This window comes from Petromyzon marinus, chromosome 48 (genome assembly GCF_048934315.1).
Source record: "Petromyzon marinus isolate PM22_M1 ecotype Great Lakes invasive population chromosome 48, UKy_Petmar_22M1.pri1.0, whole genome shotgun sequence".
In the NCBI taxonomy this organism is placed as follows: Eukaryota; Metazoa; Chordata; class Hyperoartia; order Petromyzontiformes; family Petromyzontidae; genus Petromyzon; species Petromyzon marinus.
The window spans coordinates 2186123-2207869 of NC_133714.1; the positions used below are offsets into that span (position 1 = coordinate 2186123).

Sequence of the window (21747 nt, forward strand, 5' to 3'; positions counted from 1 at the left end):
TCACTGGTCAGACATATTGGAAAAGATGGGAACACAATCAGAATATGTATTTATACTGGAGGAATCCAATGAGCTATAAAGCTCTTTCACAGATGTCTAGTAGGGGCAGGTAAGAACGTTACAACAAACATTACACAAACATGATCGTGCAAAGTACAAGAAAGGTAAACATCACCCAAACACAAATCAAACTAAACCATCCCCATCCTACCCCACCATACGTGACCTGCCGATCAACTAACTGGTCCAACCCTTTATACTGCTGGATGGATAGAGGTGGGGGATTTAGTAATACTGCATTTTTTCAACTGCCGCAAAGGAAATTTACGATACGGAAACATCTTTATACGTTGCATCCATACTTGAAGTCCTATGACCAGATCAACTGGAATGCGCCTGATCTTGTCAGAACTCGGAAGCTAGGCAGGTTTGTGCCCGGATAGTGACAGGATGGACAACCACCACGCACAAACAAGCTGAGCAGGGCTATATAGTGAGCAGCAGAGGGCAGTGTAGCAATAACCATTGTTACTGTGCTCTGTTCCAAATCCTATATCTGCATTCGTCAATCGTCACTGCCCAGCGTGAAGTATGACCTAACAGCCACAATGATACACATCATATGAATGCCCTCATCCAACAGTGGATTTATAAAATGGATGTACATGTACACATACACACAACGAGAAATAGCCTAAGTGACTTTCCTGCCAAAAGTACATTTTATAAATTACACAATCAAAACGTGTCTCCCCAAAGATGAATACATTTTGTTGCTTGCTATGGACAGATCTGATTAAAAAAAAAATTAAACATGGCCATTGACAAAATGTAAAAAAAGCTGAAAGGTAGCCGAGAACGCGAGTGAACGTACAAGACACGCGTCCTGGTCCTCGCTCACAAACACGTACCTGTGAGGCTGCGGTCCGAACGGCTCAGAGCCCTCACGTCCAGCGATTCCACCTGTCTATCCCCACCACGCTGCAGGGTCAGACCGTCGCCATCCCCGCAGTCATCGTCGTCCTTGCCATCTTCATCGGCCGCGTCCAAGTCGCCTTCACCGCGGCTGTTAAGGCCCGAGAGCGAGGCCGACCACTCATCCGACGCGCCGTCCGACAGGGCTCTGGCCAACGACAGCTCCGTGGAGCCGAGGCTCACCTGAGACCCCAGAGGCCTTGCGAGTGCGACGTAGGGACAATAAGTCAGAAAGGGAGCCTATTATTGTACTCTTCATTCAATTGTAGATTCTTGCTAAGACAAGGTACTAACATGTCTGGCAGGCTCACCTGGGACATGCCGTGAGCTGGAAGCCCCTCCCTCTGTCAGCCCTGCCCACTTTTACATAGCCACACCCACTCATCCACTAGCCCCACCCACACAGAAAGTGGCCCACCACTCTTTCTGACATTGATCCCACATACTACTCAGGTCGTGGCGCTACTCCCTAGATATACCCGGCCACTACTTCGGTAGCCACGCCCAAAAATCATTACACCAACTTCACAATGTAGGACCCTCCTAGTATTCAAAAATGCAACGTAGAAATGTACCTATGATGTATCCCAGGCTTAGAATATACACGTTAAAGTTAGTGAATTGCTTCACTGCAAGCGTACTTGTGATGCCACTGCATTGCTGTTGTCATGGCATGTGTGACAGCAATCTTGCACTGATGTCACCAGTGCCATAATGACACATGTGACAAGACAGCCCAGGACAAACAGCCAAGGTTGGGAACTCTCGGTTTAGAGTGATTCAGACTTTGGATTGCATCTTCTGTTATAATATCAACATATTTAGGATAGAATGATTGAGCAGGGCTTATGGCCATTTATATTTACGCAATCTAATCCAAAAAAACTCTTATGGATAATATTGGTCGCGAAAGCCTCCATGTTAAACTTATGAACAACTCACCCAGAATGTGCCGATCTCATCAGATCTCGGAAGCTGAGCAAAATTGAGCCTAGATAGTGGTTCGATTGATGACCAATAAGCACACAGCTGCCGTTATAAGCTGCTGTTAGGCTACGTTGTCAGCAGACAGAAGCGCAGCAAGATATCTTTGCCTTACTATGCCATGCTCTATGCCTCCATGATCACCAACCCGCACAGACCAGCGTGAAGCGTGGTCCATATCCCACAGTACCCAGACAGCATGAGGCCACCTTCATACCAGCAGTAGATCGACAAAAGAGCTGTACATTTACACATAAGAGGTGACACACACATCATGGGTGTGGACATGTGGCCCCGCTGGAACGTTACCTTTTGCCTGTGTTCGCACCGTCGGTGTGGTTGGCAGAACGAGAGCCAGTGTTGGCAGCCAACAGTGTGGCAGGTGCTGACTTGGGACCACTGCACGTTTGCCACAATCGTGCATCGTCATTAGCTAAATTACAACCTCAAATGTGAATGCATTCATAGAGAAACATCATTTATTAAGCAACTTTAAAACAATCCACGTAACAATTCAAATCCGCAAACCCCTCCCCCCCACCCCCCACCGTCGTTAGCTTGGTGCAGTATTTTGATGAACTGTCAAGGTTTGTGGTCAGAGTCCAGCAGAGTATATATGCACGGAAAGGCACGTGCTCAATCTATGAATTAAAAACTAATGAAAAATAATGCACACGCACGAATTTTGTAACGCCTTCCAACATGAATTTGTCTTCGGATTTATTTAAATAGCAAGATAAGTTCTGTCTTGCTATTTAAATACTGGTTTTGGGAAGTCATTTGATCCAGTTGGCCAGTTGTCAACAAGGCAAGTCCCGAAAAGCACTACAATTCTATTATAGAGGAATGGAACACAATGGTTCAGCTTTTACGAGTTATCATGCCCGCACTCTCCATTATGGACAAACAGGCAGAAAAAGCAAATGCATAAACACTTTCAACCTTAATAGTAAATTATAAAGTATATAATATATATCTACAACACATCTTACAAATGTAAAACTGTCTGCCAAGTACAACTACAAATCCCACAGAGTAATCCATACGCGGGCACGAATCCGTAGCTCAAGATGACTTGTGGAGATATTTTCACGAGCGGATTCTTCTTCTTGCGTATGGTATTGTGTTCAGGAACTACATACCACTGTTCGAGGTCTGCTTCTCATGAGAGGGCTTCAGTAGAGAGCTCGTGTAGATTTTCTGTATCTAAATCATATCTGAATTATATTAAACAATGTCCGTTTAGCCGAGCGGATACTATTTATGGATGTAAACTTGTGAATGATAAAGCCTCAGAGCGCACCTGCCCAGGAGCTTGAAGTTGGCACTGAGAGCCTTTCCTGTTACAGCGTCGCGTGCTGCCTGTTGGCGAACCAGGAGAGATGCCTCCTCCTGCAAACAGAATGGACAAATATCATCACCAGGTTACACAGCTGAACCTGGTATTTTTGCACGTATGTTCAGCCTTTTTGTGAACACGCTGCTGGATGAGGGCCCTCCCTAAACCGCGCAGGCCATGAGGGTTATTTGACCATACTTCACCACGCTGGTCAATGTAGGTTAAAGGTGGGGAGCATCGAAGTACAGTACAAGCATGAATTTTTCTGCACTGCCATACGCTGCCTACAACGTAGTCCCATAACAGTCTATAACACCTATTTAATATAACGTGGTCAACCATCAAATTACTAACCCTGCTTAGCTTCTGAGATCTGGCGAAATGACGTGCATTCCGAGTGAGTTGGTTCTAGATTTATTTCTGGATGTACAAACACATACGTAACATTGTACAATAAAAAAAATTATAGGAATCCAAAAATCTGGTTTAGGAGGGAGATGAAGACGCAAGAAAGTGAAACAATACAAACGAGACGAAAAATACAAGACAAAAAAATTATATTCTTGAAATGAATCATGACCACGAACCATGGCAATTCATTAAATCACAGCTGGAGGGAATGAATTGCTACAACTAAAGGCCTTTGCTAATCCACTGCTGGATGAGGGCCTTATTACAAGTCCAGAAAATAGATACTGCTGGCATATGAGTGGAGATACAAACACACAAGAATGAATCAAGTCTGACAAATAGGTTCAACATTTTAAAGTGGAGAAAACAGTTTTTTAACGGTCTACATTCTGTGTGTAGAAAGATGTCATCAACCAAGTCAAACTTTAGCTGCCTTATAATTGCACAGCCATTTCCATTTCTTCCAGTTGGTCGTGCTCGTTTTCGATCACTGCTCGCCATCGCCTCTCCGTCCCCCTAACCCCCTGCAGCATAACAAAAGGCGGCCTAACTTAGCCCCCCCCCCCCACGGCCCTTCCTGGCTCCCCCCCCCCTTAACCTTTATATAATCTCGGGTATCTTAGAGCTCTCTTCACTTGATACAGCAATTTTGCTGTGACGGTTTCCACCTGCAGACGGAAGCTTGTGTTGCCTCCGAAACGTCGTGATTTAATTTAGTTATTTTCATTTATTTTACCGACGTGACTTTACCGAGAGAAAAAAAAAACCAAAGAGTACATTCTGTATGCTTAGATTACATTAGGCTACAAATATTTCACCACGATAATTTTGTATTTTCAACTGTCCATACTTTAGAGCACCAATGTACTTTGGACTCTCCACCATAAATGAGAACCGAGCGGAAGCTGGGCTAGCGCGATGTGGCCTTCTTTGTCAAATTCCTCAACTGGCGCCCATCTCACTCTACGCGTCGGGCGGTACCAAAGGCGTGAGCTGGGGCTGCATCTTGGACTGCAGCCTGGACAGGTACTGCATGTTCTCGCGCGGCTGGGGCGATGGGGCTTTGGTCCATGTGAGACGCGAGAGAGTGGCGGAGGTCGGTCGGTCGCCCGTGCTGCCGAGGCGAGGCGGCACGACGTGACCCGCGTCCTGGTGCGCTGACTCGGCCCCTGACTTGGGTGGCTCCAGACCCATGTACTGGCACATGAGCTCACGCAGCTTGGAGTAGGCCACCTCCAGGTCATCTGTGGCAATGCAATCCAGGAACATGAGAAAGGTGGTTCAACAGTAACGAGGCTGTGAGAGCAGTGGTATGGTCATTTCTTAGAGACAAATCGCAATACCTCCATGCTGCCGGAATTCAGCAGCTTGTGGGCTGCTGGGACGAGAGGGTGACTATGTGAAGAAATATAAAATGCATCATGTTGATGCTAACAAGTGTTCTCTGAAAAAATAATTTTGTACTTTACTTTTTGCGTAAATCGGACACAACTTGTACTCTTCGGACACATCGCACTTGGACATATCAAAACTGTTCATAAAGCCCTGAGGTTCAGCAGCGACATCTTAAAGCTCGAAAGATCTCCACCGATGTCTCGTCAGGCAGACGTCTCTCAATGACCCGTCAGAGACATCGCGGTCGCCTTCACCTATCGTGAATCCATCAAATCGTCAGTGACTCCGCAACTGCTACTGTCAAGGAAACATGGGAAAAGGCCATATGCAGATCAGGTCATCATAGATCAATGCAATGGACCTGTGCTGTCCAAGCAAACCGATGGATGGATGTATTTTGCATAATGAAATACTCTCAGAGTAAATGAACAACAACAACAATTGTGGCCACCTATCATCCAAACGTACAGAGTGTGGGCCGACTAGCATCAGTAAAATTTGGAACAAGGCCATAAGCAGAGCTCAATGGGGGGGGCGACGGAGCCGGGGGGGGGGGGGGGGGGGCGACGGAGCCGAGGGGTTGGCCGACGGCGCTAGCAGAGGGAGCTGACACTGACTTTCTCACACATCATATACTGACTCACTCACACATCATGCACTGACTTGCTCATCATGCGCTTACTCACACATCATACACTCGCACAACCACTGACCCATTCACTCATCATACACAGGTTCACTCATCGTGTGCTGGCTCACTCGCACATCACACACTCACTCACACTGCCGCTGACTCGCTCACACATCATACACTGACTCACTCATCATCCGCTGACTAACACATCGTGCGCTGCATCACACATCATACACTCACTCACGCTGCTGCTGACTCACTCACACATCATACACTGGGAGTGTCGTGCTGCCAGCTATGGCTGCAGGTTTTGTCGTACGTGTTATGTATATCGTTTATTGTTAAATTTAAAATCACAGTTCCTATGATTACTGTTGTTACATTGTGTTTATAGCTTTATTTTGGTGATTCGAAAACATATGGTTAATCTAAATTGTCTTATGGTTGTTGTTGTTGGCTTGCACCACATTGTGATTTTTGCACACAGCGTTTTAATACGTTTTTTTGTGTGTGGAATATTTGCTGGTTTATTCCAGGATGTTTCTGTTACGCGTTGTCGCTTTAAGATGTTCTGTGTTCAAATTTTGTTTGTTGCGGTTGCACCTAACTTAAGAGCCGCATGGCTCACATGGCTATACCTAATAAATGAAACTTAAAAACTTGAAACTTGAACGCGAATCAATGCAACGGACCCAAGCCCTCCACACTATTTGAACAAAGACCCAATAGGCCCAAATGGTCAAATGGCCAGCAACAAACAAGAATATCAAATATGTACTAGATAGGGGTCATCATGTTTCTTGAATTGAGCAAGGTTATGAGAGCTTGCGAAAATAGACGACGAGAGGGAATTCCCAAGTCAAGCAGTGCAAGGGGATAAGCAGGAAGAGAAGTGTTTTGGATTAACGGCTCGTTACTTACCAAACATTTCCCGGAGTAAAACGAACACTAACAGCAAAACAAACACCACAAGGCACAAGGTGCCCTCCCCGTATGCTATGTACGCACTTTGAACTTCTTTTGCACCGTACGTAGCTGTCACCTGAGACGATGACTGCGTCGAAGAAGCCTGGCATATCCTGGTTGACGGCGAGGCAAGCGTCCAGGCCGGCGAGCGACGCCTCCATCTGGGACTTGTCGTAGAGTCCACGCTTGAGCAGCCGCCTCTCGTGGCGCTTCCGGTCCAGGGGCACGACCAGCAAGTAGCGAGGCTCGAAGTACGTCCGCTTGAGGCTACGCGCTCCCTGCATGGGCCGCAACGCATTCCTATCCATCATGATGTCATTCGACTGCTAAACAGCTGCTAATAATCAGAGAGTAAAAGCTGAATGTAATCACTCACTTGGGAGCAAGACCAGCTGAGCCTTTATCCGTAGTAGTCTGCTTGTATCAGAAGTCGCATGTGTTGCTTGTTTGAGAACTGTGCATATATTATGTGCGCTTTTATCCAGATATCAATTCACTGCTGGATGAAAGTGGGTTGTTTGAACATACTATTATCACTCTAAGGCACTGAATACGGGTTGGTGAATACGGGATGGCCCAGGGTCTGGGTTCAGATACACTCGCCACTGATGTTAGCCATGGCTGGGAATCAAACTGCAGTCACCGAGCTCATGGTGCAGTGTGATATCGACTGCGCCACCACTCCACGCCACAATTGCGAGATGTTGACTCCCTTGCCTGGCATGAGGTCGTGGGATCGATCCCAACCCTGATGCCTGTATATGTGGAGATTGCATGTCTCTCCCCATGGTTACGTGGATTTTTCTCCGGGTCCTCCGATTTTTCCTTCCACATTTAGAATCAACTTGCATTTAGAGTATTTGGCTGCTATACATTTCCACATGATAAGCCACTTTGTTGAGCTATCATGTGTGGCCAGGTCACTTCTGAAAAAGAGCGATATATCTCAGTGGACCTTATCTAGTAAAATAAAAATAGTTTAGTTTAGTATTTGTACACACACTACAAATACAGCAACTTAACTTCACGTGTTTTTTTATGTGACAGGCTGTTAAGATGATTCTGATGTATTTTCCGGATCTGTCAACAGCAGTGAACCCACCACGGGTAAAAGCAACGCAACTACCTGGTCCATACCTCCAGCTCCATGTGCACGGCACACGCCAGCCCATCCCTGGCAAGATCTTCAACATCGTCGATGCTCAAACCGTAGCTGTGCCCGTCGTACTTCTCTGTTTGCAGAAACTTTCCCTGCGATCAAAGTTCCAAAGAATCAACATAAGTTCCTGGGGCATGGCGTGGCATGGCGGGGCATGGCGTGGCATGGTGGGGCATGGCAAGCGTGGAGTGTTGCTGAGATACGAGAACATTATTTATGAGCAGTTGAGAGGCGACGGCCTCCGACCAACTCAAGTAAAAAAAATACATTTAATGCGATGGGTTTTTTTCGTGCCCTCATTAGTGATTGGGCTGAGACCAACTAATTCACTACATTTAATAACCCAGTTTAATGACCTTTGTGTCTGCCCAGATTCAAACCCAGGATCTCAGCAGTAACCGCTGAGTACTGACCCCTTAACTACACACCCAACTAAAAATGTACTCTAGTTAAAAGAATATCATCAACACTACACTTTGTTTTTTTCGGTAAAGTCACGTAGGTAAAATAAAATAACTAAATTAAATCACGATGTTATGGAGGCAACACAAGCTTCCGTCTTCAGGTGGAACAGTCACAGCAGAATAGCTGTACCAAGACAGCTATTCTGCTGTGACTGTTAATTTAGTTATTTTCTTTTATTTTATTTTACCTACGTGACTTTACCGAAAAAAACAAAGAGTATGAATCCTTGCAGTCACGAAAGCTTCAAATATAGAATCATCAACACTTTCAGCACAACACCATTCCAAACTGATAATTTCACACGTAATATGAACACATTTGGCTGTAATATTTTTAGACTGGTGATGACGTAAGCAAATGCCTTACGTCACAGACTAGCCTCTCAAAGGTCTCCTTGGTCACAAAGTGGTAGTCTTTTCCATCCTGCTCCCCAGGGTAGGGACTTCTGGTCGTGTGGGAAACACTGCAGAAAGCAAACCATAGTGGGGTTAGTGAGTGGTCATCACTTATCCAATCACATGTACAACCCTTTGTCTATTCACTGCTAGATAAAGGCCCACGCACACTGTACATGCTGTGGGGGTTATTTGAATATACTTCACCACGCTGGTTATTGCAGGTTGGTGAAGGTTGGGAGCATATATGGGGGAGCATAGACGTACAAGATAGCAATGCATTTTCCTGCACTGCCCGCTGCTGCCCACCACGTGACCGCAAAGCAATGTATAACAATCACTGTGCATGGTGGTCACCCATCCAAGACAATCCAGGCTCAAGCCTGCTTAGTGTCCGAGATCTGAAGAAATCAGACGCATTCCAGGCGATTTGCTCAAAAGCACTTTAAATCACTTAAAATGTCACTAATTGCTTTTCAATAGCTGCAAAGCAAAAACATAAAGAGAAAAGTGTTTCAGAACTCAGCATTGTGAAGTAATTTCCCAATGAAACAATGTGCTCATGGTCCCTTCACAGCCCTGAGCTGTAGTGTAAATTCCACATCCCGATGGCAGATATAAGTCAATAATTGTTTAAAGGCTGCTGTATGTATGTTGAACTTCTTTCGCACCGTACGTAGCCAAACGTACTAATCGCAGGTGCAGACCGTGCCAATCGGAGGCTGCTAAGCAAGGCACGAGGGACTCTGAGAAACAACAACAGAAACAGCCGGAACAAGTGAGCGCACGATCTTGACAGCCACTCACCCAGTGCCCGATCACACTCACCCATAGCCCAAAAAATCGCAGAATTCGCGGCAGATGCGGTGATTGAGTTCGCGCTTGCCGGACGCCCTGGGTCCCGTCAAAACGACCATGGGGTACGGCGTGTCCAGCGACGGCAGGGTGCTGCGAGCGAGAGACACGAGTAATTGCGTCTCGGGGGCGGGCATGAAGGAATGCAACAGAGGGGCTTTGGAAGGGGAAACGGACTATTTTACATGTACATTTTCCACTGATCTGCACACTAAACTAAACTATCTTCTTTGGTTCTTTCGGTAAAGTCACGTAGAATGAGAATAAAATAATAAATTGATAAAGTAAAATAACACAATAATATTCTCTATTACGTTATTTGCAAACGATAAACTATGATAGCTCAACGAAGTGGCTTATTACGTGTACATTTTCAGCAGCGAAATACTCTAAACACGTGTTTCTAAACATGGAGGAAAAAACTGGAGGACCCGGAGAAAAATATATGAGACCATTGTGAGAACATGTAAACTGCAAATATACATGCATCAGGGTTGGGATCGAACCCACGAAATCTGCCATACTAAGCGAGGTAGTTAACATCTCACCATCTTATTTACGCATCTAAGCTATATTGTCTCAAAACAAAGTCATAGAACACATGCGATTTGGTGAGTCTATTATTTTTCCCGAAGAGTAGTGCATTGCATTGTTCGGTCAATTCCGCAAATGATTGTTGACGTGTGGGGGGAATCTCAGGAACCTAGAGAAAACTTAGGCATGAAAGGGGATAATGATGAAAATTCCACAAAGACAGGTTCAGGAATCCATTTGTTGTGCTGCAATTTATTGACCACCTTGCAGCTGAATATGTTTAGGAGCTTCACATATCCACGTGACCCGCCAACCTTCGCCTTGAGAGCACCGGGTTACAGACGTGCGATCCTAAACATTCAGTTATCAACAGCAAAGGCACAAACTGGACCCGATCCATGCTAGGCCTTGTAGGTCACCACACAACTCGAGTCCTGTTCCATGGTGCAGCTCTGTGAGCTAGGCCCCTCCCCTCAATCCACCGCACCCCTCCCTTGTGGCTGGAAGGAAGTGATTTAACAAAAAGAGGTTGCAAATATGTTTGGGTCAGCTTACACTATTTTAAGCGTAATTTATTATTTTTGTATTTTTTTGGTTACTCAATCAAAAGCATGGCCCTGAGGATAATCTATTCGATAGACGCCAGGGGTGCAGCAGCGGTCAGAAGACTGTGAAATGAAGCCAGCATGCCGAGTTCAATTCCAGGCCGCAGCCTACATCAGTGGAAAGTAATGTGTGAACTGGTCCTGGGTCCACCTTCCCCGTGGTTACATTTTTGAGCTTTCCAGAGAGTGCATTTTTTTCTACAATTTTTTCATTTTTTGGAGTCTTCTCCCGAAAAAACCCGCTAAATGCAGGACACAGAATATCCACCCATGCTGTTTGAAGGACACTTCACATTAGACTTTTACGACAATAATTCTCGGTTATTTTGACGTATTTTAACGTATCCCTATCTTGAGACAGAAACATGTTTTTCTTTGATGTGTGACCTAAGACAAGAGGACAACAAAGCAGTTCTTCAGAAACTGCTTATGGTTTTTTGCATAGCATGCAAAGGCCGAGTGTTTTTCATCTACATGTTTTGCTCGTGTTTGTTTGAAAGCTGTGGAAGCGAGACCTACCTGTCAAGGACTCTTTGTGGCTGCAGCGTGCTATAAACCACCTGGATCACGTGGTCCCGCGCAGCTACCATCTCCGGAGAAGGGTTAAACCTGTTCACAGCAGCCACCTCGCACAATACACACACACACACCTGTTAGTCCTCTTCTTCTATTAAACTTCGTTGAGACAATAAGAAATTGACTGGCTATAAACTGACAGGTGTCCTGGAACAAAGTTGATCATCCATATATTTCGTAAGATAGCCCACTGGAACACTTTACGATCACACATTTGATAGTGTTCTTTTTTTACAGTATCATCTCCCCACAAATAGCCGCACATTGATCTTAAGTTATTTACTTTTCTCACCCACTTAATCTGTCTACTCTTAACAAAAGTTTGCTTCCTGGGTAATACAATTGTTGTTAATAAAAAAAAACAATTCTGGGACACTTCTAAATTAAAACACTTACGTAAAAAACTACTCATGAGGGTGTTTCAAAAAGGAGGGACTTTATATTACTATACCCTATCTCAGCGCAATTTCAGTAACATTTTTGTAGTTAATGGAGCATGTCCCTGACCATCAGCCACAATATTTTCACCCCAGATTGTTCCACTAGATGACAGACGTATGACATGATCAATAATGGGAGCAATCCTTGCACAACTGTACATTAGAAGATCAAAGAGTTGTTATTATGAATAAATACACTTCATGTATGTATGTATACTGTTTGGCTTGTACACTTGTGTTAATTGTTTAAAATAATGATGCATTGCATATACAAGGTCGCCAACTTCCATTGTTTTATTGCAATTCTGCATTCCCACGTCGATTCTCCTTGCCTTCCCCAACCTGTATTGACCAGTGTGGTGAAGTATGGTCAAATAACCAACATAACCCCAATGGTGAGGGGAGGCCCTCATTCAGCAGTAGATTTACATGAGGTGTGTACATCTAAAATATACATCTAAGTTTAGATTTTCTTCTCAATTAAATATTGTCGTAAATATTAAAATCATGAAAAGATTGTTGGATGCGTTCGACCCGGCCCCTCACCTTCTCCTCCACGGTGACCCGGCGGAGGTCAAGATCCACGAGCGTCTGCAGCTGGAACACGGCGGCGATGCGGTGTCCTGGACTCTCCTGCTCCCTCCCAGACGGCCCGCATGCGGCCACACAATAGAACAGTGGCATACACTCCGCAATACGTATTTGCATTATACCAGTGTTCTTCATTGCAAGGCCCGCAGGCCACTGGCAGCCTCTGATGTGTTGCGGCCTCCGACAATACACAAATGTGAAAACACCCCGTTGTGCTGTCAAACCCAATGTTTTCAAATGTGTGGCAGCCTTCAAAGTGATGTCTTATCGGAAAAAGTGGCTCTCCCTCTGAAAATTAGTGAAGAACACTATATTATACGGATGCCTTTAACAATGTAATTAGGTTATATTTATACATTTTCTTTATTTCAAATGTAGAAAATTATAGTTCATGAGTAACCAGTGAGCAGAATGTTCCCAATTGTGTGTGGGATTAAATACTTGGGGAGAGAAGTGTCATAGTAGCTACCACACTGCACGATTAACCCACACATCCTGAGTTTGATTCCTGGCCATGGTTAACATCAGTAGTGAGCGTTTTCAGCACAGGTTCTGGCTGCATTCAACAACCCGCACTGACTACAGTGGTCAAACACAAACAACCCCTATGATTGAATAGGCATGGGGAGACCCAAATCCAGCAGTGGATTTGACACAAGGAAAGTAAAAATAAATACATACACACATGTCATGACACACGTATACACACACAGAAGCCTACGGCTTGAATAAATGGTCAAGATATTGGAGTCCGTGCTTAACCAATCATAGGGGTTGGTATTATATAAACAAGGGGTGGCCCCATTCAACCCCATCTATTCACTGACATGTGCTAGCCACACCTCACAGTCCACTCTGTACACAGCAACATTTTCATTATACCTCTCCCCAACAAAGATGACACCTGTAGTCTTATAAATTATAACTCGATGTGCAATTCTTAAAATCAATATATTATACACTGTTAAATTTTGTATGGCTTATTGTCATTCCACTGATGGATAAACGCCTTCCCATGCGTGTCGGTCATGTGAACCTATGTAATGCACATATTAGTTTGTGAAGTATGTGTGCGTGCTATTGTAAACACCAAATAAACTATACGGTGTGCTGTGAGTCTGTCCACCCATCCACCACTACCCCTCCCCATTCCTCACGACCGCTTCACAAAGTGTGATATTTCACGTGGTAAGTGGCAGGGAACCTCTCCAACCGTGGGGTGGCACTGCTGCGCTGTGTAACCGTGCACACGCACTCGATTAATTGTTATATATTTTTTAATACAGAAACTACTACAATGGGACTGCATGGCAAAACACAGTACAATCCAAATAAACATAATTTTGAGTAGGAAAATGCAGAAAGTTGTTTTACACAAATAACTTCTACCAAAGATGGATTACAAATGGACTAAAATTATGTTTATCCAACGGATGAATCTCAGAAGCTCAACTCAAGGAACGTCGTCTCTCCTTATCTGCTGCTGCCCCATCACCTGGAATTACATCTCGATCAATCTGCAATGCCAACTCCTTTGCACTGTACAGGTACAAGCCTAAGATTGGTAAATTTCTCTTTGCCTCGTTTCTCGTAGTGTTTTAATTCACACCTAACCATAATGGCATCTCATTTTGCTCGCTATCTTACTGCACTCTGTCTCTGAAGAAAATAACCTTAACAACAACTTACCTTTCCTATTTCCTTTCGATGCACACCCCCCCCTCCCCCTTTACATGGACAAATTGCGATGTGGCCACATTTAGACACTTGAAAAATCACAAATTATATTATTGTATCTCCTCCAAACTACGTGAAATTATTTTACAATTTACAATACAATTTGGAATTACATAGCATCTAAATGCAACTGCATCTTAAGACTGTAGCGAAACAACAATCATATTTATTTTATGGAGAGAATCAGCCATAGGTAGAGGGAAAAACGAATGTCTTGAGCCTATACTTGAACTGGACAGGAAGTCGACAACATGGATGGCAGGGGAAAAGAATGAGTTCCAGATGATGGGGACCAACAGTGAGCAACCTCTCACTGAATGAAGGTTGACTGGGAATTTCAATAAAAAGTTGACAAATTATGACAATACCACTTCAAGGGATAGTGTTGGAATAACTGCTGTCCAAGCATCTTGTTTATTAGAAGTTTGAGATGTGAACGTAAAATGAAGGGAAACTAGTACTCAGGTACTCACCTGCACTGGGTTTCGCAGCAGGTTCAGCACCCTCAGTAGTGACAGGTCCTTAATGTACTTCACCTCGGCCAGTTCCGTTATCTGCAGACATCAAAGCCGACCAGTCAAAATGCACATCCACTAGCAAGGATCTTCATTATGGATGTAACAATTCATAAATTAAGATAAATTATTAGGCTCATGGCACATCCACTGAACTGCACATGCACAATTTGTGATTGTTATATGGCCAATTTCACAATTAGGGAACCTCAGTCTTAAATGTCAGACTCATCCTAACACTGCATATGGAGTACCATTCTGAAGGTAGTTATCAATGGCTTTTGAAAATATGGATTATAAACGGAAGTCAATAGTTTGACACATGAACGAAGCTGAATGCATCGTCAGCTTCCCAGCACGGATGAAAATGTTACTACGTTCCACGCCGTGGTATTTTATGAGCATTTATCTCTTATCTAAAGATATGAAGAAATAAACACCTTTATTTCTCAAATATAATTTTAATTGGGTGACATACTATGCCCAAGTAAAAAGCCACATCATTAATATAAGAGTGATTAGCCATCATCTTTGAAGTCTCTGGAATGTATATCTTTAAAATTGTGGAAATGCCCATTTATAGTGACTGAGTGACTGCTGAAAATTATGATGTCAATAAAGTTGTTTATAGTTACATTTTATGATTTTGGCCCAAAATAAAAATATATATATTGAATCATGGAGGGGCTGAATGATCACATTCCTTTGGCTCATGTAAAGCTCTTGGAGGAAGATTGGAAAGGGATACTGTGGCTAGCATTCAGGATAGTCAACCGTGCTAATCGGAAGTGCTGGATGAGTTATGAACTGTCCAAATAACCTGGAATGTGCCCAATCTTGTCAGATCTCAAAAGCTAAGCCGGCTTAAGACTGGAAAGTGCTTGAATTGCCAACCACCATACATATGTATGATCATCATTCATATAGGCTGCAGGACTAAATGTGGGACAGCAGAGGGCAGTTCAGCTAAATTGTTGTATGATACTTCTATGCGTCTCACCTTCACCAACCCGCATGGACCAGCGTTGTGAAGTATGGTCAAATAACCCCCACAACCCCCATGGTGTAGAGAGGCCCTCATCCAGCCAGCAGTGGAATATGTATGAGATGCCACAGGGTTAGGTTATATAGGTGCCACAGACCTGATTCCCTTCCATGTCCAACTCTTGCAAGCGGTAGTGTCCCTCCAGTCCCTTGAGGCTCCGTATCTTGTTGCCAGACAGGTCCACTTTCTCGAGCTTCCAGAGTTTTTCCAAACCTGTTATTTTTCTTAGGTGGTTGCCTCTCTAATGAACACAATAACATCCTGTATATTGAAATTCCGAAGAGGTAATAAACCCCCTCCAGGTTACGCATTTCAGTGTCGCACAGTGTTGTCTTTAAAAACACGACGCTTCTATACGTTTCCGTGCAACCTGCACCAACAAACGTTGAAGTGGACAATACGCAGACACACAGCTAGCCTGGAAAATAGGACAATCGTCCAACGCACCAGACAGAGATAGCGCAGGGGAAGGCTGCCCAGCCCATCGAGACGTCGAATGCGGTTGTGTGCGAGGCTTAGATAAGCCAGGCTGCTGCACTCCTCCAGGCCGATGATTTCACTGATGTTGTTGTCTGGCAGGGCAGACGGACGTTGAGGAATAGCCAAATGGAGTTGAAACAAACGAAGATATGGCCTGCATAAAGAGACAATATTAAATACCAAGAGAAGAATTACAGCATAGTATCTGTACAAAGTGTAACGCTACATCAATTCATGGATGAAAGTGTATTACGCCGACAAGCCGTGCATAGAATCATATTTGCGCATCGATTGTGTTCAATTCGTATATGCTGTATGTAATCAGCTCACGTGACCCTTGCAGTCACTAGAGGTGTTATAGTGCACCAACATGTAAAACATATATACTTGCTTCTTGAATAGTGGCAACCCCAAATCTTGACAATTCATCGAATCTCATCACTGGCATATCATTACAGGTCTAATAGTTATACAACTGTACATACTTTAAATGGGCAAACGTTGAAAGTAAACATGCAATGAGATCGTGACAATGAATTAATGCACTTCAAATGCACATGCTTAAGGATACTGTCAAGAACGAGCTTTGTGAGGGATTTGTAAGCAGACATGTCCTTCATCTCACTGATGGTGTTGTATGAGAAATCAGCCTCCTATAGAGGAAAAATAAGGTTGTACAACAAATATTACGGCAACGTATTAACAAGCAAGTCAATGAAAACAATGTATTGATGGTAAACGTAAAGGTACACTCATGCAATTTGCTAAATGCGTTTGCTTCTCCAATCAACTTACCTTGAGGAAACGGAGAATAGAAAATTCAAATAGCTTTGTTAGCTGGTTATGCGAGACCTTCAGTTCCACAAGATACGGCATGTTACCAAGAACAGAAAGTTCTGAAATATATTCAAGATGGGAACAACAGTTTATGCAATGTTCTGGTAAGGATTACAAAGTTGCAAAGTAGTATTATTGCAAACTCATTCAAGCGTATGCTAAAAGGAAAAACATAATCATTAAAATGTGGCTCTCTTACCTTTAATCTTATTGTGAGAAAGGTCCAGTTTTTGTATGTGAACATAGCCAGATAGAATCCCAATATCTTTGAGCCCATACCCCTGTAGAGTAAATGAATGCATATGCAAAAATACATGTGAAATATTTTAAATTAGAATCACCACGCATCAATAAATACACACGAGTACAAAGTTATTCTACTAACTATAACCGTGTGGTCAAGTTGTAAAGCTTGAACATTTGGACTTGCGTCCACATGTAATATATTACTAGGTATGTTACTCTGGATGAAAATCGCTAACTTAATGTATGTACGTTGTTGAACTTATTTCGCATGATACGTAGCCAACCGTGCTAATTGGAGGTGCAAGCCTGTGATTGAGCACTTTGGAGATAGGGGATGGTATATCACAAAGATGTGTCAAACCCTCCAAACTCACTGGGCTGCAAGTAGGCTACAAGGTGGCAATAAAAGCATGAAACCATACATCTTCTTCTGTGAGTGTGTGCTTTCTCCGGGCATTCTGGTTTCCTCCCACATAACATGACAAGTGCCAAACATCTTAGCACTGGATAATCCTTCAAACACATTATTAGAAACTCAGTGAGGTTTTCGTTAATACATCATAGCATATGGCTCCTAAATTAGCTCATTTTAATTCAGTAGTAGCCGCATAAAATCAGACCCCATGGAAGTAATGTCCAGCTATACGGTACTTATATTGAAGTCTACCTGTATCAGAAATTTGCCATTGGCTTCCCCACACCAGCGTATTGTAAGGACATTATGCCTAAATCAGATACGTGTGCTTAAATCCAGCTTCTGCTGTAATAAATCTGAATATTGTACTCACGGGGAGTGCCAGGTGGAGGTACACCAGATCTGTGCCCAGAGCCGAGTGGCCAAGGCAGGAAAGACCATGAGCCGCTGTATCCTGATCCAGCACCTCGACCACTCGGAGCTACAGGTGACACAGATAAACAAAAAGCGTCTAAGCAGTGGCGGAAGTACATTATCAGCTCAGACGGTGCGGCAATTGGTCAGGTGGGGCCCCAATATTTAATTTGTTTTGCACGATTGCAACTGGGGTATATATCACGGCTAATCTTGCCTAAATAACATTATGAAGCATTTTCACAAAATACATTTGAACCGCGTTTTGAATATTTACTTTATTATTTGACACTGTTGAAAACATCTCATGGTGGTTGTCAAGGGGGCCCCAACTTGTAGCTTTGGCCACGAATTATGCGAGTGGGGTAAAAGTACTGCGAGTGAGCACATATGAAGGTGGGCCTATTGCATGACTGGGTGGTGTGGTCAGCCTCGTACCCAGAAGTTAGCTTTACATGGTGTGCACCAAACAGTTTCAAAGACAATGCGCATATTGCCAGAGCATGTTTTTTTGTGTGCATGTTCACCACAAGTACGTGTGGTTAATACTGCAGGCGGCATTCCTTGAAAAATTATTCTGTTTGGTGTTTTAACATCTTAACTCACCTGTTTTCGTGCCAGAAAGGGTAGAACCTATTGTTATATTTTGATACTGGCAAGAAAGGTCCCATATTGTAGCTGCTCACCCGAGCTATAAATGCGCTGATAGTGGCGTTGTCTTTGTGCTGTTCGCATTTTGGCTCTAAATAAAGCTGTCTCTTGTGTGGACCAATCAGTTTCAAAGACTATGTCTATATTCATTATTATGTTTTTTTCTTTGCATGTTCACTACCAGCACGTATGTTTAATGCAGACAGGATTCCTTGAAAAATTATTATGTTTGGTGTTTTAACATCTTAACACCTGCTTTATTTGCCAGAAAGGGTAAAACCCTATTGTTATAATTAAACTCTATCTCCACGGGGCTTGATTTAAAGCTTTCGTTACTGCAGGAATTCATACTCCTTGGGTCTTTCGTTAAAGTCACGTAGGTAGAAAAATAAAAGATCACGACGTATCGATCGCCTGTGTTGCGATCGTGACTTTACCGAAAGACCCTAAGAGTATCATTCCACGGGGCTGTTGATACAGAGCACCAGGTACTCATTAATAAAGCCCAGTTGACCTGGACCTGGACAGCAAAACGTTGCAAGAAGGGCGATCGGTGGGTCGAGACTAACGATGGAGCCGAAGGAAGTTTACACGACCCACGGAGGGTGACCACGGCAACAGATGGAGCGATGGAAATCGGCTGATGTGCAGGAAGTGAAATAGATTGCTGCGTCGTTGATGGCTTGCAAAGTCCTGCACCCAACAATTCATTGATCATGGCTGATAACAATGATAAGGGTTGGCAGATTACTTAAATCGTACCGAGGATAAGCATCAACGAAGTGGGAAGTCAAAAATGTGTCATCCTGTCTGAGCATGGAGGCAGTTTGATTTTTACAGTGTCGCATTTGAAGATGGCAAAACAGGAAACATGCCGACCACACAATTTTTATCCATTGGTCCGAAAACACCAAAATAAAACCAAAATACGTAGAGACGATGAGAAGGGAGCTAGCAAACGAAGGACGGAGATGGATGATTTGGATGGAGAATGGGGAGAAGACAGAGGGTAGAGATGATGGCGATAACGCATTAAGGATGTTGGACATTTATGGAGACTGCTGAGGGATGAGAGAGATTGATGGTGGCGAAGAGGCTGGGTTTATGAAGGAAATTCAAAACTACTATATTTTTTTACCAGGTAAGGCCCGCTGAGCTGTGAAGCTCTTTTTTTCAAAAGCTATCACAAATGATAGCTCAACGAAGTGGCTTATCACGTGGGAATTTATATCAGCCAAAAACTCTTAAACGCGTGTTTCTAAACGTTGAGCGAAACACACGGAGGACGCGGAGAAAAAAAAATCCACCTGCGTTAAATAAAATCAAAGTGGAGTATGTGAAATGGATGGCAATAAAGACACTGGAATAATAAAAATAAGGACGGAGAAGTAAATTGCTGAGAGTTGGAGGATGGAGATGTGGGGATGGCTTCGTACGATGGACGGCGATAGAGACAACACCGATCGAAGATGATGAATGTTATTCGTAATAAAAGGTTGATGAATGTTGCTGCTCAGACGCTTCACCTCTGTGCCGGCTCTCGGCGCCGGCAAAGCATGTCTGCGGTCGGGCCTGGCCTCAGAGGCGGCGGGGACCGAAGTCTCGTCACCCATGGCCTCCGCCGCGTCGTCCTCATCCTCATCGTGGTCGTGCACCTGCAGGAGGTCGGCGAGGTGCAAGATGTTCACCTCCTGGCTGCCCAACAGATTCGGCCTCCCGAAAGACGCGTCGAAAGGCGACGGGGCGCCGATAACCACCGCCCTCTCCATCAGAGCGTGGCTATATTGTGGCGCTGATTGTGAACGCTGTGCGTTGCCCGTCGTCGTTTGTGATTATAATCACGGGCGAGCATTGACTGGCGTTCCAGATGCGTTGTTGCGAAACAAAAAAGGCTTCGGGCGTTGCAGGTAGGCCCTGCGCGCGTTGCCACGGCGACGCGTGGTGTGTGCGCGGTGTGCGCATGCGCGGCGGGGCCGTGGGCAAAACACGTGCGGAGCGGTGGCAGAGTGGCGGTCAGAATGGTTCATTTATCCCGGAGGGATAATCCGATGAGCTATAAAGCTCTTTTTTTAAACAGAATTCCAGTCGATTCAGGTCAGGACGTTACAGCAACAAACGACACAAAGACACGATTAGGAGTGCAAAGTAAAGGAGAGGTAAACACATCACTTTAATTATGTATACAAATAAAACAACTATTTTTGTTTATATTACCAGGCAAGACACACTCTCAGAAGCGACCTGGCTATCACAAGTGATAGCTCAATCCCAGCCCCCACGAACAACAACAACAACACAACCACACATTCCCCCTTTAACCGTACATATAATTTCGTGATGTCGCTGCAGCCGTTGGCAGTGATGCACAATTAATTTAAAAAAACATACTTAAAACATTCCTGATTGAAGCATAGTACGGTAAAAGAATGGTTTGCAATTGCTTCAGTCGCTCCCCTGTTGACAACCTAACTCCACAGCAACCTATAGCACCTGTTTATGCACGGTGGTGGCCAATCCAAGCACTATTCAGCCCAAGCCCGCTTAGTTTTTCCGGGTGATTTGACTGGGATGAGATTACTACTGTATATTATTCAGAGCTTCGTGTATGTATGTATGTTGAACTTCTTTCGCACCGTACGTAGCCAACAGTGCTAATCGGAGGTGCGGGTGAATGACAACAAACTAAACACAAAAAAGCAGTTCTCAATAATTGAGTTTTCAATCTGGACGATTTAACAGTGCATAGCTCCAGTGGATGCCTGATATCGGAAGGAAGAACGTTCCAGACGGGCCCTGCAGAAGCGCGTTTGACCGTCTTTGCTCGATGGCCATCCAACAACCGCTGCTGCGATGATCGATCGGGGTTCGCGTGATTGGTTTATGCTCCTGTAAAATATGATCTTGGGTTTGCCCATGATAGTTAATCGCGAATTCTCGTGGACTCAGTATCACGAGCGTCTTTCCATTGGGAAGTTTGTCCAATTCTGCCGTGAAAGCCCTGGGCTCGCCAGCAAGTGGATTAATCGCCATCTGTTTACATCTGTACGGTTATAGGAGTGTCTCCCCTCCCCCGCCTTGCCCTT

At 44.2% G+C, this 21747-nt stretch overlaps 1 protein-coding gene across 2 annotated transcripts in view; it reads right to left on the bottom strand.

Annotated features, from left to right (window-relative positions):
• Nucleotides 1-20651, bottom strand: part of LRGUK (leucine rich repeats and guanylate kinase domain containing) — a 22610-nt gene extending 1959 nt beyond the window's left edge. The window contains exons 1-18 of one of the 2 annotated variants that reach the window (XM_032972440.2): nt 20191-20650; nt 17973-18080; nt 17138-17219; nt 16897-16997; nt 16673-16754; nt 16069-16193; nt 15719-15862; nt 14535-14615; nt 12280-12366; nt 11237-11343; nt 9552-9671; nt 8695-8791; nt 7842-7955; nt 6781-6982; nt 4691-4953; nt 3263-3351; nt 2269-2358; nt 912-1174 (exon numbers count right to left, since the gene is read on the bottom strand). In XM_032972440.2, the coding sequence (XP_032828331.2) occupies nt 912-1174; nt 2269-2358; nt 3263-3351; nt 4691-4953; nt 6781-6982; nt 7842-7955; nt 8695-8791; nt 9552-9671; nt 11237-11343; nt 12280-12366; nt 14535-14615; nt 15719-15862; nt 16069-16193; nt 16673-16754; nt 16897-16997; nt 17138-17219; nt 17973-18080; nt 20191-20433 (2398 nt within the window). In that variant the 5' untranslated portion in view covers nt 20434-20650. Of the gene's footprint in view, nt 1-911; nt 1175-2268; nt 2359-3262; nt 3352-4690; nt 4954-6780; nt 6983-7841; nt 7956-8694; nt 8792-9551; nt 9672-11236; nt 11344-12279; nt 12367-14534; nt 14616-15718; nt 15863-16068; nt 16194-16672; nt 16755-16896; nt 16998-17137; nt 17220-17972; nt 18081-20190 lie in introns of both variants that reach the window. The other variant, XM_032972441.2, reaches the window with a different exon arrangement.
• Between the last annotated feature and the right edge of the window lie 1096 nt (nt 20652-21747).